The sequence below is a fragment of the Saccopteryx leptura genome, chromosome 1 (assembly GCF_036850995.1).
Source record: "Saccopteryx leptura isolate mSacLep1 chromosome 1, mSacLep1_pri_phased_curated, whole genome shotgun sequence".
Lineage (NCBI taxonomy): Eukaryota > Metazoa > Chordata > Mammalia > Chiroptera > Emballonuridae > Saccopteryx > Saccopteryx leptura.
Window position 1 is genome coordinate 135,658,217 of NC_089503.1, and position 26,072 is coordinate 135,684,288.

The window sequence follows — 26,072 nt, forward strand, 5'->3', positions numbered from 1 at the left end:
TCTTCACTGGCTGTGGGGAAGAGACTGTCCCTTGCCTGATGGTCCTCTCCATTGGCCAGCTCCCAGCAGATCAGCTTGCTTTCCTCAGCAAGCCAGGGAGAGAGTGAGAGAGAGCACAAGCAAGATGGAAGCCAGAGCCTTTTTGTAATCTAGTCTCAGAAGTGCTATCCCATCACTTTTGCCATATTCACTTTATTACAAGTATATATCACGAGGTCCAATCCACACTCAAGGTGAGATTACACAAGGGCTTAAGTACCAAGAGGCAGGGGTCTTGGAGACATTTAAGATGCTATCAACCACAGAAATAAAAACAAAAACAGTCCGTTTGCTTACATGTAGTGCATGTAGAAAATTTAATAACCACACTAGATGTTTAGAATAGGAAAGTCTAGCAAGGTTGTTTGGTACAAAAACCAGTACACAAAATATACTGAATACACACACACACACACACACACACACACACACACACACTGACACACACACAGTTATATAAGCAAAAAACAGAAAATGGAAACTTTAAAATAACCCCATTTATAATAGAATCAAACATAAAGACACCTACCTATCAGTTAAGTAGTAACTGTTGAAGCTAGGGATAAATACTATTATCTTTACTTTTATATATATTTGAAATTTTTAATACTTAACATTTTAAAACATACCAAGTATGTAGGAATAACTAACAAAATATGTACAAAAAAATTAAATAATTTTATCATTTATTCTAAATAATGAAAGTATAAACTATGTTCATGGACTGGAAGACTTACTACTGTAATGATAGCAATTCTCTCCAAATTGATTTATACCTTTAATATAATCCGAGTCAGAATCTCAACTGTGTGTTTAGTTTGATAAGCTGATATTAAAATTTAAACAAAAGTGGAAAAAATATTTGGAAATAGTCTTTAATCATGTTAATAATGCAAAGTAAAACCATATAATATACCATTATATACCTACCACATTGACAATTCAAACTGACAATAGTAAGTTTGCATGAGGATGTTAAACAAAAGGAACTCATATACTGCTGATGGGAGTGTTAATTGGTACAACCACTTTGAAAAATTGGTATTATTCATTCATTAATTTCACACTTGGGTGATGGTGATGTTTTATGATCTCTCCATAAGTATGTTATGCTTTTTAAAAAAGTAATATATAGGGGGGTAATATATATAGGGGAGGGAAAGAAAACATGTATTTCCAAAGACAAGCTATAGGAGAAGAAACTCAAGAAAATAAACTCTACTTTGGAGAGCAAATTGAGTAAAAAGTAGACTTATTCCTTTGCTCTCAAAAGAATTCCAAGCTTTGAGAATAAATCCTGAAACACCAAAATCTCCCATTACTTTATATATTTGCAAAGTAAGGTGGTACTCAAACCAGTACAAATACATTTTTCTATTTTTAAGTAAGCAAAATCTGAGTCAATTGTTGGAGTATTCTGCTTCTAAAGAAGAGGGGCAGTTCCCAATTACAAAGAAACATCAGAACAAAGGGCAGAACATGGGGCTGCATGTGTCTTTATATACGGATCACTTACAACAACATGGATGGACCCTGATAACGTTATACTGAGTGAAATAAGTAAATCAGAAAACACTAAGAACTATATGATTCCATACATAGGTGGGACATAAAAATGAGACTCAGTGACATGGACAAGAGTGTGGTAGTTACTGGGGTGGGGGCGAGGGGAGGGGCACAAAGAAAACCAGATAGAAGGTGATGGATGACAATTGGACTTTGGGTGATGGGTATACAACATAATCAAATGTCAAAATAACCTGGAGATGTTTTCTCTGAACATATGTACGCTGATTTATCAATGTCACCCCATTAAAATTAAAAAAAAAAAAAAAGAACAAAGGGCAGAGTGCCAATTAGCGGGCTTTACTCTTACATTTTGGGTAGCTGCTCTTAGAAGCCTGCCAGATACTCCATAATCCAAGTGCACCACTATTTGCAAAGGCATAAAGCTAAGTAAAAGAAATGAACAAATCACCCTTCTAAAGGCTAGTACAAGAGCCCAAACCTCACTTCTTATTTTATCATAAAAATAAATGACTAATATGAGAACAGTGGCCAAAGCAATGATATTAAGCATTTGAGGATACTCTCCAACTTAATTACATGCCAAAAAGAAAAAGAAAAAAAAATAACACCAAGTACAATATTTTTTTAAAAAGTGTTTATTTACATTCTATTTACTGTCAAAAGTATGAGGAAATATACTTTTGAGGAAATATCTGCTGGGGGAAATATATTTATAAAGAAGGCAGTCTCCTTTTACTTAACTCATTTGTGTTTTCATGAAACAACAAAGATTTGACTTAGAATCACATGTGTAAGAGGAGTGAAGAATTTATCCTGTGTGGTTTTCAAATCTTTAGCCAAGACTAAAATTATACCACTGCAGGCATATGTAAATCTCCTCTGCTTATAGGTAAATATCAACAAATATATATGTTATAAAAGAACCAGCTTTAGTAATATCTGTAATAGCACCTAACAAATCTCCAATAAAAAACACAGGACATTTAAGAACCTTTGCGCAACAATGAAAAACAATTTACCCAGAAGATATCATAATTGGCTTTTAAGTCAATAGCATCACAGTAACAATACTCAGTGTATTTCTTATTCAAGTATATACTCTATTTCTAAGACTGGGTTGTAACAAAGACATCAGTAACTAAGATGTATACACAATTATTTCGTAAACACCATGAAAAACAACAAATAAAAATACCCTTAAATTTTCCAATAATTATAAACAGGTTAACATTACCACCATATATTAAATTCTTAATGTCTACCTGCTCTGTACACTTTAAAAATAGCATTGAGGTTTAGAAAAATACTGATAAGAGCTCAACATTTTTTGAAGTCAGATCATATTTACATTTTAGTAGTCTGTATTTTCTGCTCTTTCTTTCACTACCATACTCTTTAAACCACCTATTTACTCAAAACACTACCACAGATCTCTACCGGCTGTGGAAGTATTACATCCTAAAACTTCTTGTTCTTTGAAATGGTTGGAAGGGGTTTTTTAGTGCCCATATTAGCAGCTGTGGTTTGGCTTTTGGTTTTTCAGGAAACAGAAGTGCTTCACTTTCTGGTGTAGGAAATCGTTCTTGGTAGACTTCAGGATAGGATTTTTGAAACTAAAAAATAAGATCCACAATGAGTCCAAAAAAAGCAGATAAGAGCCAATAAAATTGGGCAATCTAATTTTAAAATAAGAGTTTCTGATTCCATAACTTTACTGTTTTTGTTTTGTTTTAACATTTTTTGTTTTCCATCAGCAAAGAGAACAAAGAAGAAAACAAATCACAATCAAATTTACAACACAAATTCACTTCTTTATATTAAATTATTTCTATATATCTAATTCATCTTTAGTTTTATCCAATCTTCAAATAAACTTCTCATTTAAGTCCCATTTCTTAACATTCCCCCCCTGCTAACAATAAATAAACATTACTTTAAAAATGTTCACAAGTAACTCTGACTTGAAAATAACTTATGTTATAAACAATTAAAGAATATTTTGTTCCAAATACATTTCATCATTTCCCTGCATCTCCAACTCAGCCCCACAGGCTTCTGCCCAAATGGAAAACATTAGAGTATACAGTATATTAAAACAGCTTAGAGGGACACAAAATATGTTTTCTTCATTGCTCACCACTGAACTCTTCTTCAAAATTACTGAGAAAAGCCTGACCAGGCGGTGGCACAGTGGATAGAGCATCGGACTGGGATGCAGAGGACCCAAATTCGAGACCTCAAAGTCGCCAGCTTGAGCGCGGGCTCATCTGGTTTGAGCAAAGCTCACCAGCTTGGACCCAAGGTCGCTGGCTCAAGCAAAAGGTTACTTGGTCTGCTGAAGGCCCGCGGTCAAGGCACATATGAGAAAGCAATCAATGAACTACTAAGGTGTTGCAATGCGCAACGAAAAACTAATGATTGATGCTTCTCATCTCTCTGTTCCTGTCTGTCTGTCCCTCTCTCTGACTCTCTGACTCTCTCTCTCTCTGTAAAAAAAAGAAAGAAACAAACAAACAAACAAAATTACTGAGAAAAATATGATTGGGAATCAAGAACTCCATTGAGCTGTGTATAATCCTGTATGAATGGTGTGATCAGGAAACAAGCTATGCAGGATTCAGTCTTTAAAAATAAAAACCATTCATTTAATCTTTGATCAGTATTTTAAGAATGGTCATAGTAAACCTATTTTATGTTGAAGACTATTCTTTGAAACCCTAAGCCATGTTGTCTAACAGGAACTAAAAACAGTGATGCTTGAGGCAAGAAACCAACTTGATACTGGCTATCTAAAATAAAAGGCTTTTAATTTCTAGACATTTTATATTTCTAAATTCAGTCTGATTTGCCTTTCAAAGAAATCTGTCCTCATTTAATAGCTTTTCTAAATTTAAAGTAATTGCTCCACTAACTCATATCATATGGCACATATCAAAATAAAAGACAAATATTAGAGAATAAATAAAGAGTTCAATAATGGTAAAAGATCTACACTGGCGAATAAAGATGTGGGAAACTGACCATACCATGTAAAACAGGGAGACTTCTGGAATACATGAACTAAGCAATATACTTTCAAAATGGCTATCGCAGAGGATGAGATTCATATGAAATCTATTACAATAGAAAATTTAAATAAAATGACTAAAAAATATCCTTTTTACCTGCTTCAATTTTTTCTTCTTCTCTTTCCTGGAGAGTTTGGCATCTGTTATGACTTCCTCCAACAATGCTGCCAGAGGTTCCTGAGAGCCATATGCCCTTTGGTATTCAAACTCCTCTGGACTGATTTGGCGGCAAAATGATGGAGCAGATAAAGTGATATCCATGTCAGCTCCTGGGTATTTTATCTGAGCCAAAAGGATTAGTAGTCAAAGAAAGAAGTGTACTGTACTTTCAAATAAATTATAAAACTCCGTTCAGATCAAACACAGTGTATCTCCTACTAGGAATGCCACTGATTCCTCAATTTGATGGGGGGGGGGGGGGGACGCCGTGTTAAAACCATGTTAAAAAGTGTTTCCAGAACTTCAAAAAAATCACTTAAAGCCACAAGTTTAAAGAAAATTTTTACCTTTTAAACCCAAGAGCCATTTTAATAAACAAGATCCCTCTTTATTAATAAGGTGTGAAATTGAAACATAAATTGAACATGTTCACACAAAGCAATTCAAACAGTGACGATGTCAGACATACACAATGAATTACCAGGTTCCTTCCCCCATCTGAAGAGTCTGGTCCTCCCTCCCTTGTGGATGGACAGAGGCACACCTTTAGCTCAGCTGTCATGTAGGAAATAGTGTGAATAGTGAGAATCAGATAAAAACAACAAATGTGCAGACACTGCATGGGCAAAGGAAGAAGGGAGAAATAGGAGGAAAAACGATACCAAGACCTATGAATAAATGAACATTCATTAAAAATATTTTAATGAATATGACCCCCAAGAGGGTCATATTTTCAGAAACAGAGTACCTGTTGTTCTTCTGCAGTAGATATAATTGTTACTATTACGTTCACTTCTTTGGCTTAAGATTTTTTTTCCCAGAAGCTACAAGTTAAAAATAAATGTTGCCAAGAAGGTTTAACATTAAGTACATTCCATGCCTCAGCATCCGTCTCCTAGATCCGTCAGAGACAACCTAAGAGACAGACCAGAGCCATGGGAAAAGAGGTCTGCACAGGACACTTTCTTTTTTATTTGAAGCAAGAAGGCCAGGAAAAGCAGGAAAGGGCCAGAATAAAAGGTGAGTCCTAGGTAGGTGACAGCAAGAGCCTAAGAAATGAGAAAAACAATGCCTACTTCACAATTGGCCTATCCCAAAATCAGCCCCAAACTGCCCCAAAACAATTCACCAGAACATCCCAGTAACACTGTTCATTTTCAAAGAAGCACTGCCCCCTGCGTTATGACATAGGAGCTAAGTATAAGTAATCTATGTGAGAGAACAGAGAACTAGAGGAGCTAAGTGCTACAACAAACAGCTCTACGGTACCTCTACTAATTCTAACAGTGAAAGAGTAAGTGTGTGGTAGGCAGTTACAAAGACACGAGCAGAGCAAGGACTATAGGCTGGGCACAGAAGGCCACTAGGGCAAAACACCCCAGGTGTCCAGCAACAGGCAAAACTGAGAAAACAAGGACCCCACTACAACCTTCCCTCAGGGTGACCTTTCCTCCTTTAGTTGGTCATGTGGTTTAGACCCACTGATTTCATATAGCCTGTCAAGGAATTTGGACATCCCCTGACCGTTTCTCTCAGTCATGTGGCTTTAGACCCCCTTAGAGGAGCAACAAATTGGCACAGTGGATAAAGCATCAACCTGCAATGCTGAGATCGCTGGTTCGAAACCCTGGGCTTGCCTGGTCAAGGAACATATGGGAGTTGATGCTTCCTGCTCCTCCCACCCTTCTCTCTCTCTCTCTCTCTCTCTCTCTCTCTCTCCCCTCTCTAAAATGAATAAATAAAATCTTTTAAAAAAGAGAGAGAGAACCAGAGAATAGCGCTTAAGCATTAAGCCCTAGAGATAACATCTAGGCCTCAGTTGTGTTTCAGCTCTAGGCCCAGAAAAGCAGCCAAACCAGACAAGCATGCCATGGCTGACCTCAGGACCATCTTTTAACATAACAATAACAACAATACTGGTAATAACACACCCTTTCAAAACCTGCCATATGTCAGATATTTGTGCAAAAGGTTTTACAGTAATCCATGGTATTATACTGTAAAATACTTCACAATGCCCATTTTGATACTTGGAGAAACTAAGATCTAGAGAGGGTAAGGGACTCGCCAAGAGCCACACAACCAGGGAAGAGGGGAGTCAGGAGTTTGACCCACATATTTATGGTTCCTGGGCTCTTGTTCTACCACACACAGCTCCTCTTAAAGTGAGGCGGCATGGCATGGTTATTGGGAACATGATTCTGGACGCTGATTCATCACTGTGAATCCTGGCTCTGTGACCTTGGACAAGCAGCTTTCTCATCCAAAAAATACAAATATTAACAGTATCTAGGTTGCAGGGCTATTAAGAATCAAGACATGTATTCACATAAATCATTTCCATCAGGAAGTATATATAGACTCTGAACAAATTCATTTAAGGAATTTGCAATCAAAACATGCAGTTTTCATTGATGTATACAAGAAAGTAGGCAATACACAAATTTTCAATGATAACAAACTTGTAGTGCTTACTATGTGCCAAGTCTTGTTGTAAGCACTTTGTACATATTAATGCACTTAATCTTCATAACATAAAGTCCCAAGAAGTCTAGCAAGCTTACAGGACTTCCTGCTGACAATTTCACAGGGTTTGATAACATCACTTCCTTTACCTGCACTCTTCGTAGGTGAGCCACACGCTCCTCTATGGAAGTCTGCAAGGTCAGAGGGACTTTCAGAATCTCTTCATAATTGTCCATCAGAAATGTCACCAACCTAGCAGCTAATAACTCATCCAGGTCTACTTCATCCTTGGAACACAAGATGCAACGGGAAAATGTCTGAATCATCTAAAAATAAAAAATTTTAAAAGGCAGAGGTTTTAAATTAATACAGATGAAATTTCTTTTTCCTACTCTAACTTAAGTGCAATCTAATTTATAATAAGCAAACGTGACTAGTCAGAAATGGCCCACAGCACAGGGCACACATCCTCACTGGACACTGGCCACACCTGGTCATCTCAGGTAGGCTGATTTTCTCATTAATCAGCATGAACAGAATGTGCATCCCATTTCACAGACACTAGCAGCAATGTTTGAATAGCTTTTAACCCCCTTTCACAGGTGGTTTTAAATACATATATTTAAACAAATTCTGAAAATTATCATTACCACCATGACTTGTAGCACTTCTAAGTTCAGTGTACTTTATATCCATTCAGTCTGATGATACCCTAATTTCATGATTTTTAAAAAATCTACTACCACAGTCTGTGTGCTTTAGGCACTATACACTTTCTTGGTTGATATTTCTTCTAGGACTCTGAATGTACATTTGACTGTCACCATTGAAGAAAATCATGACACTTTACAGGAAGTGCATTAAGTGATAAGATTCTTCATGGTAAGCAGAAATATAAAAAATATTATAGCAGCTGTTTCCACAGAATTCATATTAAGTTCACAATTCTTAATGCTATCCTTTGGATGGACTCCCCCCAACTAATTTTATTGCCAACAATCTTATTTCAAAACCTATAAGCATGTAGTTCTGTTTAATAAGACATCACTTTATCAACACAGCAGATGATACTTTATCTTCGCTCACATTTATGTGTATAGAGTTTCTTTATCAGGAGACAACAGACTCCAGAGAAGCCATGTTACACATGAATTCTTCTGGAGAACAGGTGCAAACTTTCCTTCAGCCCTCCTACCCCCCAAAGTCATGAATCACCCCTCTGGGCACTGAGTACTCCTCTGATCTCACTCTACACTTCTAAAACTGGGCCAGAGGACACTCAGGGTGCAGGGGTCACCAGAGTATGGAGAGAACAAACACATACCAATAGAACATCAGTTTTACTCCAAGACTTTTTCTGAGAGAAATTGAGAATTTAGCTAATAAGGAATTCTAAACATAAACCCTATTTTAAAACACATACTGATATTACAAAGTAGAATTCAAAATTACTTAATTTTTAAGCAAAACTGAGAATATTTTAAGAAAACCCTCATTCATGGATCCTTAGATCATACCACAATACAAGTTCTTTTTCTGCTTCCGAGTTGTCTGGTCCAACTCTGTATTTTACTTCTTACTACTGGTTACAGTAACAAAGGCTTTGCAACACTTTCTGACCTGGAGGAGAGAGCGTTATTTTCTTGAGAGATTACTTATCCTTTCTGTCCACCCCTCCCTCTCTCCATGTTGACAATAGGCAGGATAGAGCAGACACTGAGACCGAAAGCTCAGCGCCAGTCTGGGTGGATTCCAAGCCATGCCTCATGTGCCTTCCTCTGGCTGCCCAGCTAGCAAACTTTACTCAGGTGAATTATATTCCCAAAACTCAAGTCATGTTAGATGTTAGAAATCAACCTACCAGTGTTCGGGTGCCAAAGCCATCACAGAGTGGCGGCATCTCCTTATTTAAGCAAATCCTTGTCATCATCCTCATCAACAGCTGTAACTTTCTCCTATTTTCAGGTGGCAGAAGAAGGCAGCAAATCTGAAATGCTTCAATGGCCACTTTCTCTATCTGTAACAAACCTAATTTAAAAAGAATGATTTTAATCTTTAAAAACCTATAGCCTACCTGACTCTATTATATTTACATTCTTACAAAATACATATTACTAAAATTATACAGCATATGTTTACATATTCAACTACACTGGGCCAACTGATTATAAATTTACTGTCACTCACAATTCAGCACAGAAAATGCGAACTGTCAACTAATGTTGACAAATATATAGAACAAATATAGTAATTTCCCTCTCCACACCTTTGACAGATATAACTGAATTTTCATAGTATTCTTTACCACTGAACCAAAAGCAGTCAGATTGAGCCTAACCCCTAACACTAACACTGTTAGTAGGTCCAAGATAACCTGAGAACAACATAAATATGCCACTGTTGCCCTGAATTCTGCCCCTTGTATTGTTTCTTCATGATGAGCAGATCACCATATTACATGATTTTCACAGACTAAATAATGGAATTAATGTTCCATAGTCAGTTGCTCCAAATGGCTCTGCTTCTTTCTAAGTAACACCTGTCCAATAAATACCCTTTCTCACACTTTTATTTTTTATTTTTTTTTAGTTAAGGGAGCTGATTCAACTGTGGTGAATGCCATCCCTCCTCACCAACTATGATTTTGCTAAAAATTGGGGTACTCTAATATTGTGCACTCTCATCCCTACTTGTCCCTGGACACAGCCAGTCCAAGTTCACTAAAGAGACGAAACTGCTTCCACCAATTTACTGGTCCAGATATAGCCGTTCCCAATTTCTAGTCTCTAACTTGAAGACAAAACCATCTTTTACATTCCATAAATATTTCTGACCTTTCTGACCGTGTATAATATGCCAGGAACTATGCTAGGTTCTGGAATTACAAAACTATGACAAGTTCCTTCCTTTGAAGAGCACACACACTGTGAGAAGAGAGCCATGAAAAGTAAATGACAAAATGTAAAAGTAAGAGGTGCTGCAAGAGACATCTGCAAGGGGTATATTAGAGGAACTATAAATCACTCACTATGAATGCAGCAGAAGCAAAGTTAAAAATATCAGCGGGGATGAGATCTTAGAAAGCCTTGAAAACCAGATTAAGGAGCTTGAGTTTGATGCCAAAGGCAATGGATGAGCATGGGAGAAAAAGGGGACAGGAGGAAGAAACTTTATATACTACGTTTAGATCCTAAATTTCACCAGAAATATTGCTGCTTATTATCATTACCATCTATACAGACCTGCTTTCAATTCTACATAATCAAATCCATGAAAAGAAAAAAGGCTTATGATATTTTAATTCATTCTTTCATTTATCTAACAAATGTTAAGACCTACCTATATTCCAGGAATTGTTTTAGAAAGGATACAATGGGGAATAAATAAAATCCTGTCTGATCTCATGGAGCTCCCTTCCCAGCAGATAATAAGCAAAGAGATATAGAAACATGATGTGAGGTAGAAAAATGCTGTGCAGAAAAATAAAAGAGGATAGAAGCTGGGGTGTGATGGGAAAACATTTCCAGTGTTTCAGGAAAGGTCTCATTCTAAGGAAGTGACACTCGAGCAGTCATCTAAAGGAAACAGTAAGCCAGGGAAATATCAAAGAGAAAAATTTTCAAGGCGGAGAAAATATCAATTATAAAGATTTTGATGTGGGAGTATGTTTGAAGTGTTTATGGAACAGCAATGAGTCCAGTGTGAAGACAGAGTGGTGTGTAATGAATATTCAAGTCAAAAATGAGGATAGAGAGGAAGCCTAGAGGCACACAGAACCTTGTAGATTATCAACAACAACTTCAGGTTTTCTCATAAGTGACCTGAGAAGCCACTGGAGGATTCTGGGTAATATATCAACATATACATGAAACATAATAAGGTGAAATTGGACTCGCTTATAATAGGAAAACAACAGATATGTGGGCTAATGTGAGAGAAGGCTTCATGGAAAAAGTAGAATGCCTATGGAGAAATAAATCTAGAATTAAATTAGTTCTCATCAGTTCCAACTGCTACTTTATCTGAACCTTGCATCTTCCTTCCTCCTTGTTACCCACTTACAATCTATTCTCCATACAGCTGCCAGAGTAAAAAGTAATTCAGAAATGACAGATAAAGAAATCAGCAGAACAACACATTACACATTCATAGGTATTCTATGTCTATATATTTAAAAAGAAATATGAACACAGTGAGGAGAGAAATGGAAAATATTAACAGAACCAAATGGATCTTCTAGGGATGAAAAATACTAAGCCTCAAATATTTACTAGATGAGAACCACAACAGATTAAACATTGCAAAAATTTTTTTAAACTTAAATACACAGTAATATATAGCCAAAACAAAAGCAAAGAGTGAAAAAAAAGTGGGGGTGGCAGTAAACAGAGCTGCAGCAACTTGTGGAAAAAGGTCAAGTGATCTAATATATGTGTAATTAGAAAAGGGGAAGGAAAGAGGTGTAGAAAAAATATTTGAAGAAATAATGGCCCCAAAGTTTCCAAATTTGATGAAAGCTATACATGAAAAGATCAAAGAAATCCAATGAATCAAAGCACAATAAACACAAAGAAAACTACATAAAGGCACATTATAATTAAATTTCTAAAAATCAGTGTTAAAGAAAACCTTAACAGCAGTCAGAGGAAAAAAAGAAATTATGTACCAAGGAACAAAAATAAGGAATTACCATAGACTGTTCATTGGAAGATATATAAGCCAGAAAACAAGGGACTGACATCTTTAAAGTGCTGAAAGGACAAAAACTTGAACTTGTAATTCTACATCTATTGAAAATATCTTTCAGAAATAAGTCAAAACAAAAACTTTTCGGAGTCCCCTACCTCCCCTACCAAAAAAGAAAATTTATTTTCCAATAGACTTATACTATAAAAGATGTTAAGGATCCTTTTCAAGCAAAAGGAAAATGATACCAGATGAAAATCTGGATCTAAACAAAGGAATGAGGAATACCAGAAAAGATTAACATGTGGGTAGATAAAACTTGTTTTAATTTCTTACATTCTTTGAAGAAAAAAAGTCCGTTTAAAGAAAAACCAGTAACAATGCATAGCAGGGTTTGTAACATGTTGTTAAAAAACATAGGTAGGACTAAAATATATGAAACAATAACACAAAAGGTAAGAGGGGAAAAAATGAAACAATATCATAGCAAAGTAGTAACAGTATATGTGAAATACTATATTATTAAAAGGTGGGCAAAAATTTGAGACACAAAAAAGCATCAACCATATATGAAAATGATAAAACTATGGTACCTTCATCAAAATTAAACATTTTTGCTTTTTAAAAGACATTGTTAAGAAAACGAAAACCATAATCCGGGGGGAAATTTTACAATACATATAGTTAACAAAGGACTTACATGGAGAACATGCAAATAACTCTTACAACTTAATAATAAGAGAAATAACAGGCAATAAAAAATGAGTAGAAAATTTCAATAATATTTTACAAGAGAAGATATATGAATGGCCATTGAGCATACAGACATCCATCCAACATTACTAGTCATCAGAAAAATGCAAATTTAAACCAAATAGATATACCATTACACACTCAATGAAGTGGCTATACTTTAAAAGACTAATAATGTCAAGTGTTGAAAAAAATGCAGTGCTACTGGAACACTCAAGTATCATTGATACAATGTAAAGCAACACACCTTTTTTGGAAAATAGCTTGTCACTCTCATATAAAAGTAAACATGCATTTATGATATGATCCAACAATTACACTTCTGGCTATTTTCCTAAAAGAAGACATATATTCACATAAAATCTTATACATGGATGTTCATAACAGCTTTATTCATAATAGCCCATGACTGAAAACAATTGTACATGTCCCTTAATAGGTGAATGAACAAATAAATTGTGGACTATCCATGCATCAAAATATTCAATGTAACAAACATGTAATAACCTTTACAAGGTTCAAAAAGACTAACTGAGCAAAAGAAGCCAGATACAAAATACATACTGTATAATTATAATTACACTTGTATGAAACACTAAAAAAACAACCACCACCTAATCCTTCCAGATAGAAAGCATTGCTAGTTGTCTGGTGCAGTGATGGGGTGGGGACTGACTAAAAGAGCATGAGAGTCTTTAACAATAATGGACTGATCTATATATTCATTGAAACTGACCAGTATAATTTGACCAACTCAACAAACTGTACTTAAAATGGCAGTTTAATTTTATGCTAATTATACCTCAAATAAAGTTAATTTAAAATAAATTAGTTAAGGGTATATATGGAATACAAATCAGCCATAAGAAAAGATGAAATACTGCAATTTGTGATAACATGGATAGATCTTAAGAATAGTATGCTAGGCTCTGGCCGGTTGGTTCAGTGGTAGAGCGTTGGCCTGGCGTGCAGGAGTCCCGGGTTCGATTCCCGGCCAGGGCACACAGGAGAAGCGCCCATCTGCTTCTCCACTCCTCCCCCTCTCCTTCCTCTCTGTCTCTCTCTTCCCCTCCCACAGCTGTGGCTCCATTGGAGCAAAGATGGCCTGGGCGCTGAGGATGGCTCTGTGGCCTCTGCCTCAGGCGCTAGAATGGCTCTGGATGCAACAGAGCAATGCCCTAGAGGGGCAGAGCATCGCCCCCTGGTGGGCATGCCAGGTGGATCCCGGTCGGGCGCATGCGGGAGTCTGTCTGACTGCCTCCCCGTTTCCAGCTTCGAAAAAATGAAAGAAAAAAAAAAAAACCCCAGAAAAAAAGAAGAATAGTATGCTAAGTGAAATAAGTCAATCAGAAAAACCTAAAACCATAAGATTTCATTCATATGTGGGATATAAAACTGAAACTCATAGACACAGACAACAGTATGGTAGTTACCAGAGAAAAGGAGGTGGGGGAGGTAAAAGAGGCTAAATATATGGTGACAGAAGATAATTTGACTTTGGATGGTGGAAACACAATGCAATATACAGATCATGTAACATAGAAATGTACACTTGAAACCTATATGATCCTATTAACAAATGGCACCCACTAAATTTAAAAAATCAATACAACCTGACCAGGTGGTGGCACAGTGGATAGAGTATCAAACTGGGAAGCAGAGGACCCAGGTTCAAAACTTCAAGGTCACCCTCTTGAACGTGGGCTCTCCTGTCTTGAGAGCAAGGTCACTGGCTTTAGCATGAAGTTGTTGGCTTGAGCATGGTATCATAGACATGAACCCATGGTCTCTGGCTTGAGCCCAAAGGTCGCTGGCTTGAAGCCCAAGGTCTCTGGCTTGAGCAAGGAGTCACTTGCTCTGCTGTAGCCCCCTGGTCAAGGCACATATGAAAAAGCAGTCAGTGAACAACTAAGGAGCTGCATCGAACTGATGCTTCTCATCTCTCTCCCTTCCTGTCTGGCCCTACCTGTCCCTTTCTCTGTCTCTATCTCTCTCTGTCTATTGAATACATATATTTGGGGTGTATTACCCTAGAGATTTAATATGTATTCTAACACATATTAAAAACATTAATAAAAAAGAATTTAGAGACCTAAACATGAAACAAAACCTTAAAAATCTTAGAAATACAGAATCTCTTTGTGATAGAAAGATATAGAAAGATTTCATGAGACACACAAATTAATTTTATAGGGGTGACATTGATCAACTAGAGCAGTGGTCTCCAACCTTTTTTGGGCCACGGACCAGTTTAATGTCAGAAAATATTTTCACGGACCAGCCTTTATGGTGAGACAGATAAATGTATCACGTGACCGAGACAAGAGTCAAGAGTGAGTCTTAGACGGATGTAACAGAGGGAATCTGGTCATTTTTTAAAAATAAAACATCGTTCAGACTTAAATATAAATAAAACGGAAATAATGTAAGTTATTTATTCTTTCACTGTGGACCGGTACCAATGGCCCACAGACCGGTACCGGTCCGCAGCCCGGGGGGTTGAGGACTACTGAACTAAAGTACATAGATTCAGAGAAATCATTTCCAGATCATTTTGGCATTTGATTATGTTGTACACCTATCATCTAAGTCAAATTGTCCTCCTTCACCTTTTATTTGGTTTTCTTTATGCCCCTACCCTCCCGTCCTTTCCCTTCTCCTTGGTAACCACTGCACTCTTATTCATGTCCATCAGTCTCAATTTTGTGTCCCACCTTTGTATGGAATCATACTTATTAGTTTTTTCTGATTTACTTATTTCACTCAGTATAATGTTATCAAGGTCCATCCATGTTGTTGTAAATGATCCTTGTCATCATTTCTTATGGCTGAGTAGTATTCCATAGTACATATGTATGTAACAAGTCTTCTTTATCCAATCTTTTATTGAAGGACTTTTAGGTTGTTTCAGTGTCTTGGGCACTGTGAACAATGCTGTGATGAACATGAGGTGCATGTGTCTTTACGTACAAATGTTTTTGAATTTTGGGGGTATATACCCCATAGAGGGATTGCTGGGCCATATGGTAGTTCTACACTTAATTTTTTGAGGAACCACTATACTTTCTTCCATAATGGTTGTATTACTTTACATTCCCACCAACAGTGAATGAGGGTTCCTTTTTCTCCACAGCCTCTCCAACACTTGTTATTACCTGTCTTGTTGATAATAGCTAATCTAACAGGTATGAGGTGGTATCTCATTATAGTTTTGATTTGCATTTCTCTAATAGCTAGTGAAGATGAGCATCTTTTCATATATCTATTGGCCATTTGTATTTCTTCCTGGAAGAAGTCTCTGTTCAAGTCCTCTTCCTATTTTTTTTATTGGATTGTTTGCTTGTTTATTAAGTTTTGTGAGTTCCTTGCATATTTTGGAATTAGGCCCTTATCAGAGCTGTTGTTTGAAAATATCATCTCCCATTTAGCTGGCTGTCTGTTTTGTTGTCAGTTTCTTTTGCTATGCAAAAGCTTCTTAGTCTGATGTAGGCACATTCATTTATCTTTGCCTTACCATTGAAGTCAAATTTATAAAATGTTCTTTATGGCCAAGGTCCATGAGTTTAGTACCTATGTTTTCTTCTATGTAATTTAGTGTTTCAGATCTTATATTTAGGTCTTTGATCCATTTTGAATTAACTTTGGTACAAGGAGACAAACTGTAGCCGAGTTTCATTCTTTTGCATGTGGCTCTCCATTTTTCCCAGCACCATTTGTTGAAGAGGCTTTCTGTTCTCCATTGTGTGTTTTTGGATCCTTTATCAAAGATGATTTCACCATATATATGTGGTTTTATTTCTGGGCTATATTGTCTTCCATTAGTCTGTCTATTTTTCTGCCAATACCCTGATGTTTTGATTATCATGGTACTGTAGTATAATTTGAAGTCAGGTATTGTAATACCTCCAGCTTCGTTTTTTTCCTTAGGATTACTTTGGCTGTTTGGGGGGTTTTTTGCTTGCTTTTAGTATATTTCCGAAGTTAGAAGCAGGGAGGCAGTCAGACAAACTCCCGCATGCACTCGATCGGGATTTACCCAGCATGCACACCAGGGGGTGATGCTCTGCCCATCTAGGGTGTTGCTCTGTTGCAGCTGGAGCCATTCTAACTCCTGAGGCGGAGGAGATGGAGCCATCCTCAGTGCCCGGGCCAACTTTGTTCCAATGGAGCCTTGGCTGTGGGAGTGGAAAACAGAGAGAAAGGAAGGAGAGGGAGAAGGATAGAGAAGCAGATGGGCACTTCTCCTGTGTACCCTGACAGGGAATTGAACCCAGGACTTCCATAGGCCAGGCCAAAGCTTTACCGCTGAGCCAACCAGCCAGGGCCTATTCTGGGTATTTTATAGTTCCATATAAACCTGATGATTTTTTGTTCCATTCCTTTAAAAAATGACATTGGAATTTGATGGGAATTGCATTAAATTTGTATATTGCTTTGGGTAATATGGTGATTTTAACTATATTTATTCTTCTTATCCAAGAACAAGGAACATTTTTCCATTTCATTGTGTCTTTTTCAATTTCCTTTAACAATGCTTTGTAGTTTTCATTATACAGGTCCTTTACACTCTTTCTTATGTTTATTCCTAGGTTGGTTATTTTGGGGTTTTGGGGGGGGTTTTGGGGGGTTTTTTTTGTATTTTTCTGAAGCTGGAAACGGGGAGAGACAGTCAGACAGACTCCTGCATGCGCCCGACCGGGATCCACCCGGCACGCCCACCAGGGATGACGCTCTGCCCACCAGGGGGCGATGCTCTGCCCCTCCGGGGCATCGCTCTGCCCCGACCAAAGCCACTCTAGCGCCTGGGGCAGAGGCCAAGGAGCCATCCCCAGCGCCCGGGCCATCTTTGCTCCAATGGAGCCTTGGCTGCAGGAGGGGAAGAGAGAGACAGAGAGGAAGGAGGGGGGGGGTGGAGAAGCAAATGGGCGCTTCTCCTGTGTGCCCTGGCCGGGAATCGAACCCGAGTCCCCCGCACACCAGGCCGACGCTCTACCGTTGAGCCAACTGGCCAGGGCCTGTTTTATTTTTTGTAGCAACCATAAAAGGGATTATTTTTTTGAGTTTACTTTCTGAAGTTTCATTGTTGGCATATAAGAAAGCAATAGACTTCTGTATATTAATTTTGTGTTCTGAAATCTTACTGTATTGGTTTATTCTTTCTAATAGTCTTTCAGTGGAGTCTTTGTAGTTTTCTATTTACAGGATCATATCATCTGCCAAAAGTGAAACCCTTCCTTCTTCTTTCCTAATATGAATGCCTTTTATTTCGTTCTCTCATCTGACTGCTCTGGTTAGAACTTCCAGCACTACATTGAATAGGAGTGGAAAGAGTGGGCAACCTTGTCCTGTTCCTGATTTTAGAGAAAAAGTTTTCAGTTTTTGCCATTTAATCTGACGTTATCTGATGGTTTGTCATAAATGGCCTTTAAGATGTTGAGATATTTTCCTTTTATACCCATTTTGTTGAGTGTTTTAAACACAAAATAATGTTGCATTTTATCAAATGCCTTTTCTGAATCTATTCATAGAATCATGTGGTTTTTGTTCTTTGTTTTGTTGATATGGTGTATTACGTCAACTGTTTTATGTATGGTGAACCATCCTTGTGATTTAGGATTGAATCCCACTTGATCATGGTGAATTATTTTTTTAATGTGTTGTTGTATTCGATTTGCTAATATTTTGTTTAGAATTTTTACATCTGTATTCATTAGAGATGTTGGTCTGTAGTTTATGTGTGTGTATGTTGTCCTTGCCAGGTTTTGGTATGAGGGTTACATTGGCCTCATAAAATGTGTTTGAAGTATTGCCTCTTCTTCAATTTTTTGGAAGACTTTTAATAGAATAGGAACCAAATCTTCTTTTGAATGTTTGATAGAATTCAATAATATAGCCAAAAGGCCCTGGACTTATATTTTTGGAAGGTTTTTGATAGTTGTTTCTATTTCCTCCCTGCTTATGGGTCTGTTTAGGCTATCTACTTCTTCATGACTCAGTCTAGGAAGATTGCATTATACTAGAAATTTATCCATTTTTTCTAGATTGTTAAATTTGGTGGCATATAGTTTTTCATAGTATTCTATGATAATTCTTTGTATATCTATGATATCTGTGATAATTTCTCCTCTTTCATTTTGGATTTGTTTATATGAGTCCTCTTTTTTCCTTAGTGAGTGTTGCCAAGGGATTATCAATTTTGTTAATCTTTTCAAAGAACCAGCTCCTTGTTTTTTTAGTTTTTTCTATAGTTTTTCTGTTCTCTATTTCATTTATTTCTGCTCTGATTTTTATTATTGCCTTTCTTCTGCTAGTTTTGGGCTGCTTTTGTTCTTAATTTTCTAGTTCCTTAAGATGTGATGTTAAGTTGTTTACTTGGGCTCTCTCTTGTTTGTTCATAAAAATCTGTAGTTATATGAACTACCCTCTTATTACTACTTTTGCTGCATCCCAGAGATTGATATGTCATGTTATTTTCATGTGTATATATATTTTGATCTCTGCTTTTACTTCTTTGGCCCACTCATTTTTAGAAGTGTGTTGTTTAATTTCCACATTTTTGTGGGTTTGTTTACTTCTTTTTTTGGAGTTGAATTCTAGTTTCAAAGCTTTGTGGTCAGAGAACATATTATTTCAATCTTTCTGAATTTGTTAATGTTAGTTTTGTGGCCTAACATATGGTCAATTCTTGAGAATATTCCATGTACACTGGAGACAAATGTATACTTTGACATTTTGGGATGAAATATCCTGTAGATGTCTTTTATATCCAATTGTTCTAGTGCTTCATTTAAGGCCAATATTTCTTTATTGACTTTCTGTTTGGATGAACAATCTAGAGCCATCAGCAGTGTATTGGGCTCTCCAAGTATAACTGTATTTTTGTCAGTTTTTATTTTTAGATCAATTAGTAGATGTTTTATATACTTTGGTGCACCTTGGTTTGGTGCATATATATTAAGAAATGCTAAGTCTTCGTGATTCAGTGTCCGTTATCATTATGAAATGATCATCTTTGTCTCTGATTACCTTTGCTGTATTGTAGTCAGCATTGTTAGATATAAGTACGGCAAGATCTGCTTTTCTTTGGATATTATTTGCTTGGAGAATTGTTTTCCAACCTTTCACTTTGAATCTGTTTTTATCCTTGTAGCTTAGATGTGTTTCTTGAAGGCAGCATACAGTTGAATTTTCTTTTTTTGATCCACTCTGCTACTCTGTATCTTTTTATTGGTGAGTTCAATCCATTTACATTTAATGTAATTATTGACACTTGAGGATTTCCTATTGCCATTTTATATATTGTTTTTTGATAGCTCTGTTTCTTGTTTGGTTCTTCTCTTTTGTTTTTCTGTCATTTGTTTTTGTTTAGTTGTATTACATACTTCTTTCCTCTGTTTCTTCTTTTTCTAAGCCATGTGTTTCTGTAGTGTTTTTTTCAGGGGTGGTTACCATTAGGTAATTAAAAGTATATCATTTTTATTGTAGTACAGTATCTCATGAGTGCTTCTGCACTCCATCCTCCTTTGCTACTGCTAACCTGTCCTCTCCCCTTTTTTGCTTTTGTTGTCACAGATTATTCTTGTTTTTACTGTGATCTTGTTGGAGCTTTTACTTGTGATTTTGTTTTATTTTGTTCTTTGTAGCTGGTCAGATAACCCCCTTTAGTATGTCCTGAAGTGGGAGTTTCCTGGTGATAAATTCCCTTATCTATTCTGTATCTGTGAATGTTTTCATTTACCCTTCATATTTGAAGGATAGCTTTGATGGATATATTATTCTTGGCTGGAAGTTCCTTTCTTTTAGTACTTAAATATTGGAGTCCACTCTCTTCTGGCTTATAGAGTTTCTGCTGAGAAATCTGATGATAGCCTAATGGGCCTTCCTTTATATGTTGTATTCTTCTTTTCTCTGGCTGCCTTGAGGATTTTTTCTCTGTCATTGGTTTGTGATAATTTCATTATGACTTGCCTTGAAGTAGGTCTGTTTGGGTTAAGGTAACTCGGAGTTGTTTGCTTCTTGGATTCGAGGCTCTAATTCTTTCAACAGGCTTGGGAAGTTCTCATCGATTATTTATTTGAATATGTTCTCCATTCCTTTTTTTCTCTTTTCCTTCTGATATATCCAGTATTCTCATGTTGCTCTTTCTGATGGAGTCAAACAATTCCTGTAGAGCTTTCTCATTTTTTTTTAATGTGTGAGTTTCTCTCCTCTTCTCTCTATAGTATCTCTAGTTGCCTGTCTTTTATATCACTAATTTTCTGCTCTATCTGGCCTGTTCTATTAGCTAAGCTTGTTACCTCATTTTTCAGTTCATATATTGAGTTTTTCATATGTTTGGTTCCTTTTTATAGTTTCAATTTCCTTGGTGAAGTATTTTTTTTGTTCATTAAATTGTTTTTTGCGCTCTCTAAATTGACTTTCCAAGCTTTCTTGTATTTAACTGAGTATTTTTAGGACTTCAATTTTGAATTCTCTGTCATTTACCTCCAAGGTTTCGAAGTAATTGAAAATTTTTTCTAGAGATTTTTCATCATCTATCTGAATTACATCTCTGTCTTTTGTATACATGATATTTAATATCTTTTTCCTTAATGGCATTTGAGAGTGGTGTTGTTAATAACACTAATAAGAGATAATTTAAAAATAAAAATTAAAAAAATACAATGAGAAAATGAAAATTCTGTAATGATAAGTGAGACAAAAACTAGAGAACAAGGGGCAGAAACTTGGGGAAAATGACAAAAGAGAGAAAAAAATGAAGTAAAAAACAAGCAAATTGCAACAAAGAAAAATAGGAGTTGAAAATATAAGGTCTACCGGAAAGTTCTGTCCGTTTCTATCACTACAAGTTTCAATACGTAAGCACATGTTTATTTGGCGCATGTGTGCATCTCTATTTTTATCACTTAATGTATACATACTGACATAGCAAATTAACTAAAACAAAGTTGATTCACGTTAGTCTTATGTGTGAAGCCATAGTATACCCATGGCTGCTGATAAAGTTCATTTACGCCACTGTAATTTTTATGAATTTCAACAAGGAAGAAATGCTATAGAAGCATGTCTGTCGCATACACCATATTCCCTGGACTTAGCACCCTCTATCACTTGTTTTTGTCCTTACAAAATTTTTTGAAGGGCAAAAAATTCAAAAATGAAGAAGATATCAAACAAGCACTGGTTCAATTTTTTGCATCAAAAGATAAAACATTTTCAAAAATGGGATATACAAATTGCCCTCATGCTGGCAAGAAACCATTAATAATAATGGCAATTATATTATTTAATAAAGTTTATTGACGGTAAGAAAAATTTGTATTTTGTTTTATTCCAAAAACAGACAGAACTTTCTGGTAGACCTTATATAATAATTTGATGATAAATGATGATTGAATGAAAGAAAAAGAAAAAATTTAAAAAAAAAAAGAAAAGAGAAGAAATGGGAAGAGAGAAGAGAAAAAAAGAACAAAAAACAACAACAAAAAAGTAAAGGTTTCTGAAATGAAACCCTCACAAAAAACAAGAATGAAAAATGTAACAACTATGGATAATAAAGTTCAAAAGCAAAAGGAAAAACAAAGAAGGAAAGAAGATAAAATGACCAAAATAAAAAAAAAAGTTATAAAAATGTAATTTTTTTCCTGGTTTTGAGAGGTAACTTTTTCCTTTTTTTTCCATCAGGTGGCACAGTACTACAAATTTTGCCCCTTTGGGGCTCTTGGGCAGAGGCCTGCTGGTGTGTCACTGTGGCAATGATGTAGGCTGGGCCACAGTCCTGTTGGTAGGTGGGGCTTGTTATGGCTTTAAGGCTCTAACAATGGCAGTCTCAGTTTTCCAAGTGCCTCTCCCCATGTTCTTCCCACCTGAGCTAGCAACCTGGGGACATAGCTATGAGGTTCATCCCAGCCACTGTGTGAAGAGCAAGAGGTTCTAAGAGCAGCCAGGTCCTTCCTCCAGTACCGCTCAAAGCACAGTTCTGGGTAAGGCAGTGACAACAAGAGCCACTAGCAAGAGCAGGCAGGGCTGGGAGCCAATTGCAGATCAAGAGCCTTTCTATGGGCCCACGGAGAAGTCTAGGATGCCTCAGTGTGCCACAGGTCTAATCTCCACAGGCTTCTCCCTTGTACACTGTTTGGTAGCCTGTAGTAAGCCACATGTGTATCCAGCTCCCATGACTCCAGCAATGCACACAGAGGCCTGTACCTGCCCACTCAGGCGCCCAAGCACCTATGATCTCAGTCAGAGCCGGGAATGCACTCAGAAGCCTGCATCAGCCCAAGGAGGTGTCCAGCCCAGGCAGTCTCAAGCCAAGAGTTTTGGCCCACGCATGCGGGCGCCATTCTGGTGATCCTGGAGCCAGGAATGCCCAAAGATGCTGGCAACAGCCCACGCAGGTGCCTATCACTGATCATCTCGCGCTAAGCCTCCAGCCCGCACGTGGGTGTGCCCATGCCGGTGTGCTAGGTGGAGTCACTCGCATACCGCCGGTGACTGTAGAGCCGGGAATGCACAAAGATGCTGGCACCGGCTCATGCAGGCACCCTGCACTGGTAATTTTAGGTGGAGCTCACTGCCTGTGCGTGCACCCTGCATCCGCGATCTCAGGCAGAGCTGGTGTATTCTTTCTTCTGTTTGAGCTCCTACTCTAACTCAGCTCCTTCCCCTCTAAATCAGTCTCTCCACCTGGCTTGGCTCTAAACAAAAGTGCCCCTTCCTCAGATCAGTGAGGAAAGTGAAATACCCCGTTCTCTGTCTTATTTTCTTCAGAGTGGATTATATATTTAGCCACCTTTTCACCCAATCATACCTTTGTCTGGTGTGTGTATATTTCAGGTGCTCCTGAGATTTTTTTCTCTGTGTTTAGTTGTTTAATTTGTTGAAATTTCAAGGGGAGAGATCGGGAGTGTCCCTCACTGCACCATTTCTCTTATGTTACTTCCACACAAATTAATTTGACCAAGGTAAAACACAAAAGCTCTTTACCATGTGATTAAAATCATATACAAGCCAAAGACTAGGAAGTGATATCTGTCAGATTGAAGGTAAAAAGGATTAATCTTCAGAATTTATTTTTAGAATGACAAAAAACAACAACAACAACAAAAAAAAACAAACAAAAAACCCCAAAGGATAGAAAAAGTATTGAAGAAAACTCACATAACCAATAAATAAGATTCCTTTTCATACTCAACAGACTGGAAAAATTAAAAAGCCTGTTGAAACCAAAAATTGATAAGGAAATGGTCTAACAGAAATATAGTGCTAATGAGTATATAAATTGCTGGAACCTCTCTGGAAAGCAATTTGCTAGAACTAGTGAATAACAACCTAGAAATTTTGCTTCTACATATAAGAAAACACATGTGTACATCTTTGCAACATTGCTAAATGTACAGTTAAGTTAAAAGGGTGGGCACATGGATATGTGTTATACTAGTCTCTTCTGCCAATTAACACCATTCCCCCAAAACAGTATTTTTGGTAGAAATCTAAAAATTAAATTGTAGGGTTCCTTAAGTGCAATTTAAGAATGTTATTTTCTTTTTATGAACAATACCTCCAATGACAATGAGCACATCTAGTATTAAATCTTGGCTTTTAAATATCATTTTTTTAAATGAACCAAGAATTCTTGAAGAAATGGCTGGTTCCAGGGCTTGGAAAAAAAAGTACAAGATGAGCCGGTAGTGACAGCAAGTGCTCTAAGAATGGTGGGGATGCAGCAAAAGGATAAGTGAGCCAGTTTGAGAAGCCTCCTTCAGGGATTCCAATTACATGTATATTAGACTGCTTGGTAATGTCCCATATATCATTGAGGCTATTCAGTTTAGTCCTCACCTCAGCCTTCTTTTCTCCCTGTGCTTTGTTCAGGCTAACTTTTATTGCTATGTATTTAAATTCCTTGATCTTTTCTTCTGCATCGTCTAATCTGCTCCTAATCCTATCCAATTAAAATTTTTTTAATTTTTTTTTAAATTTTATTTATTCATTTTAGAGAGGAGAGAGAGAGGAGAGACAGAGAGGGAGAGAGGAGAGAGAGACAGAGAGAGAGAAGGGGGGAGGAACTGGAAGCATCAACTCCCATATGTGCCTTGACCAGGCAAGCCCAGGGCTTCGAACCGGCAACCTCAGCATTCCCAGGTCGATGCTTTATCCACTGCGCCACCACAGGTCAGGCTAAGACTATTTTTTTAAGTGTACAATTCAGTGGGGGGTTTTTTAGTATACTCACGAAACTTTGCATCTCACTATTTAATTCCAGAACATTTTTCTCACTCCAAAGAGAAATCTCCTTCCTATTAGCAGTTACTCCCCATAATCTCCTCCTTCAGCTCTTGGAAACCACTAATCTCTATCTCTGTACATCTGCCTGTTCTGAACATTTAATATAATGAAATCATACAATATGTAATCTTTTGAGTCTGGCTTCATTCACTTAGAAAAATGTCTTCAAGATTCATCCCCATTGTAGCATGTAACAGTACTTGACTCTTTTTTATGGCTGAATAATGTTCTATTATGTGGATATATCCCATTTTATTCATTCATCATTTGATGGACATTTCAGTTATTTCTACTTTTTGGCTATTCTGTAATATTGCTATGAACATTATGAACATTCATGTACAAGTTATGTACATGAATTATCTTGGGTATATATCTAAAAATGGAATTGCCAAATTACATGGTAACTCTATGTTCAACTACGTAAGAAACTGTCAAGTGCTTACAAAATGGCTATGTCATTTTACATTCCCATCAGCAACATTCTCCACATCCTCACTAATACTTGTTATCCATCGTTTTTATTATACTCATCCTAGTGGGTGTTAAGTGGTATCTTAATGTGATTTTGATTAGCCCAGCTTTGAGGTATATTACCCTAGAAAAGTACAGCTTAGTATTTGTTCAGCAACAGATTCAAGGGGATGCATATTTTTAAACTTCTTTCTCTTTATAAACAGCTTTGTATTAGTTTGCTAGGGCTGCCATAACAAAATGTCATAGAGTATGTAGCATAAACAACAGAAAGTTATACTCTCACAGTTCGGAAGGCTAGAAGATCAATGGGTCAGTAGGACTGATTTCTCCTGAGACCTCTCTCCTTGGCTAGCAGATGGCTGCCTTCTTGCTCTGATCTCACTTGGCCATCCCTTAGGCTGTGTCCTAATCTTTTCTTATAAAGATCCCCATCACACTGGATTAGGGTTACCCATATACTGCATTTTACCTTAATTATCTCTTTAAAGGTTCTAATAGAAATAGAGTGTCATTCTTAAGTAATGGAGGTTAGGACTTAAAAATTTTGAAAGGGACAAAATGCAGCCTATAACACTCTCTGGTATTCTGAACTACAAGTTCCAGTCT

The 26,072-nt window shown here is 37.0% G+C and overlaps 1 protein-coding gene across 1 annotated transcript in view; it reads right to left on the reverse strand.

Moving 5' to 3' along the window:
• Window positions 1–2,269: 2,269 nt before the first annotated feature.
• DEPDC1B (DEP domain containing 1B) overlaps window positions 2,270–26,072 on the reverse strand; it is a 96,396-nt gene continuing 72,593 nt past the window's right edge. Inside the window, exons 8-11 of the mRNA XM_066375530.1 lie at window positions 9,124–9,290; window positions 7,412–7,588; window positions 4,734–4,919; window positions 2,270–3,182 (exon numbers count right to left, since the gene is read on the reverse strand). Coding sequence (XP_066231627.1) covers window positions 3,021–3,182; window positions 4,734–4,919; window positions 7,412–7,588; window positions 9,124–9,290 — 692 coding nt within the window. The 3' untranslated portion in view covers window positions 2,270–3,020. The remainder of the gene's footprint in view (window positions 3,183–4,733; window positions 4,920–7,411; window positions 7,589–9,123; window positions 9,291–26,072) is intronic.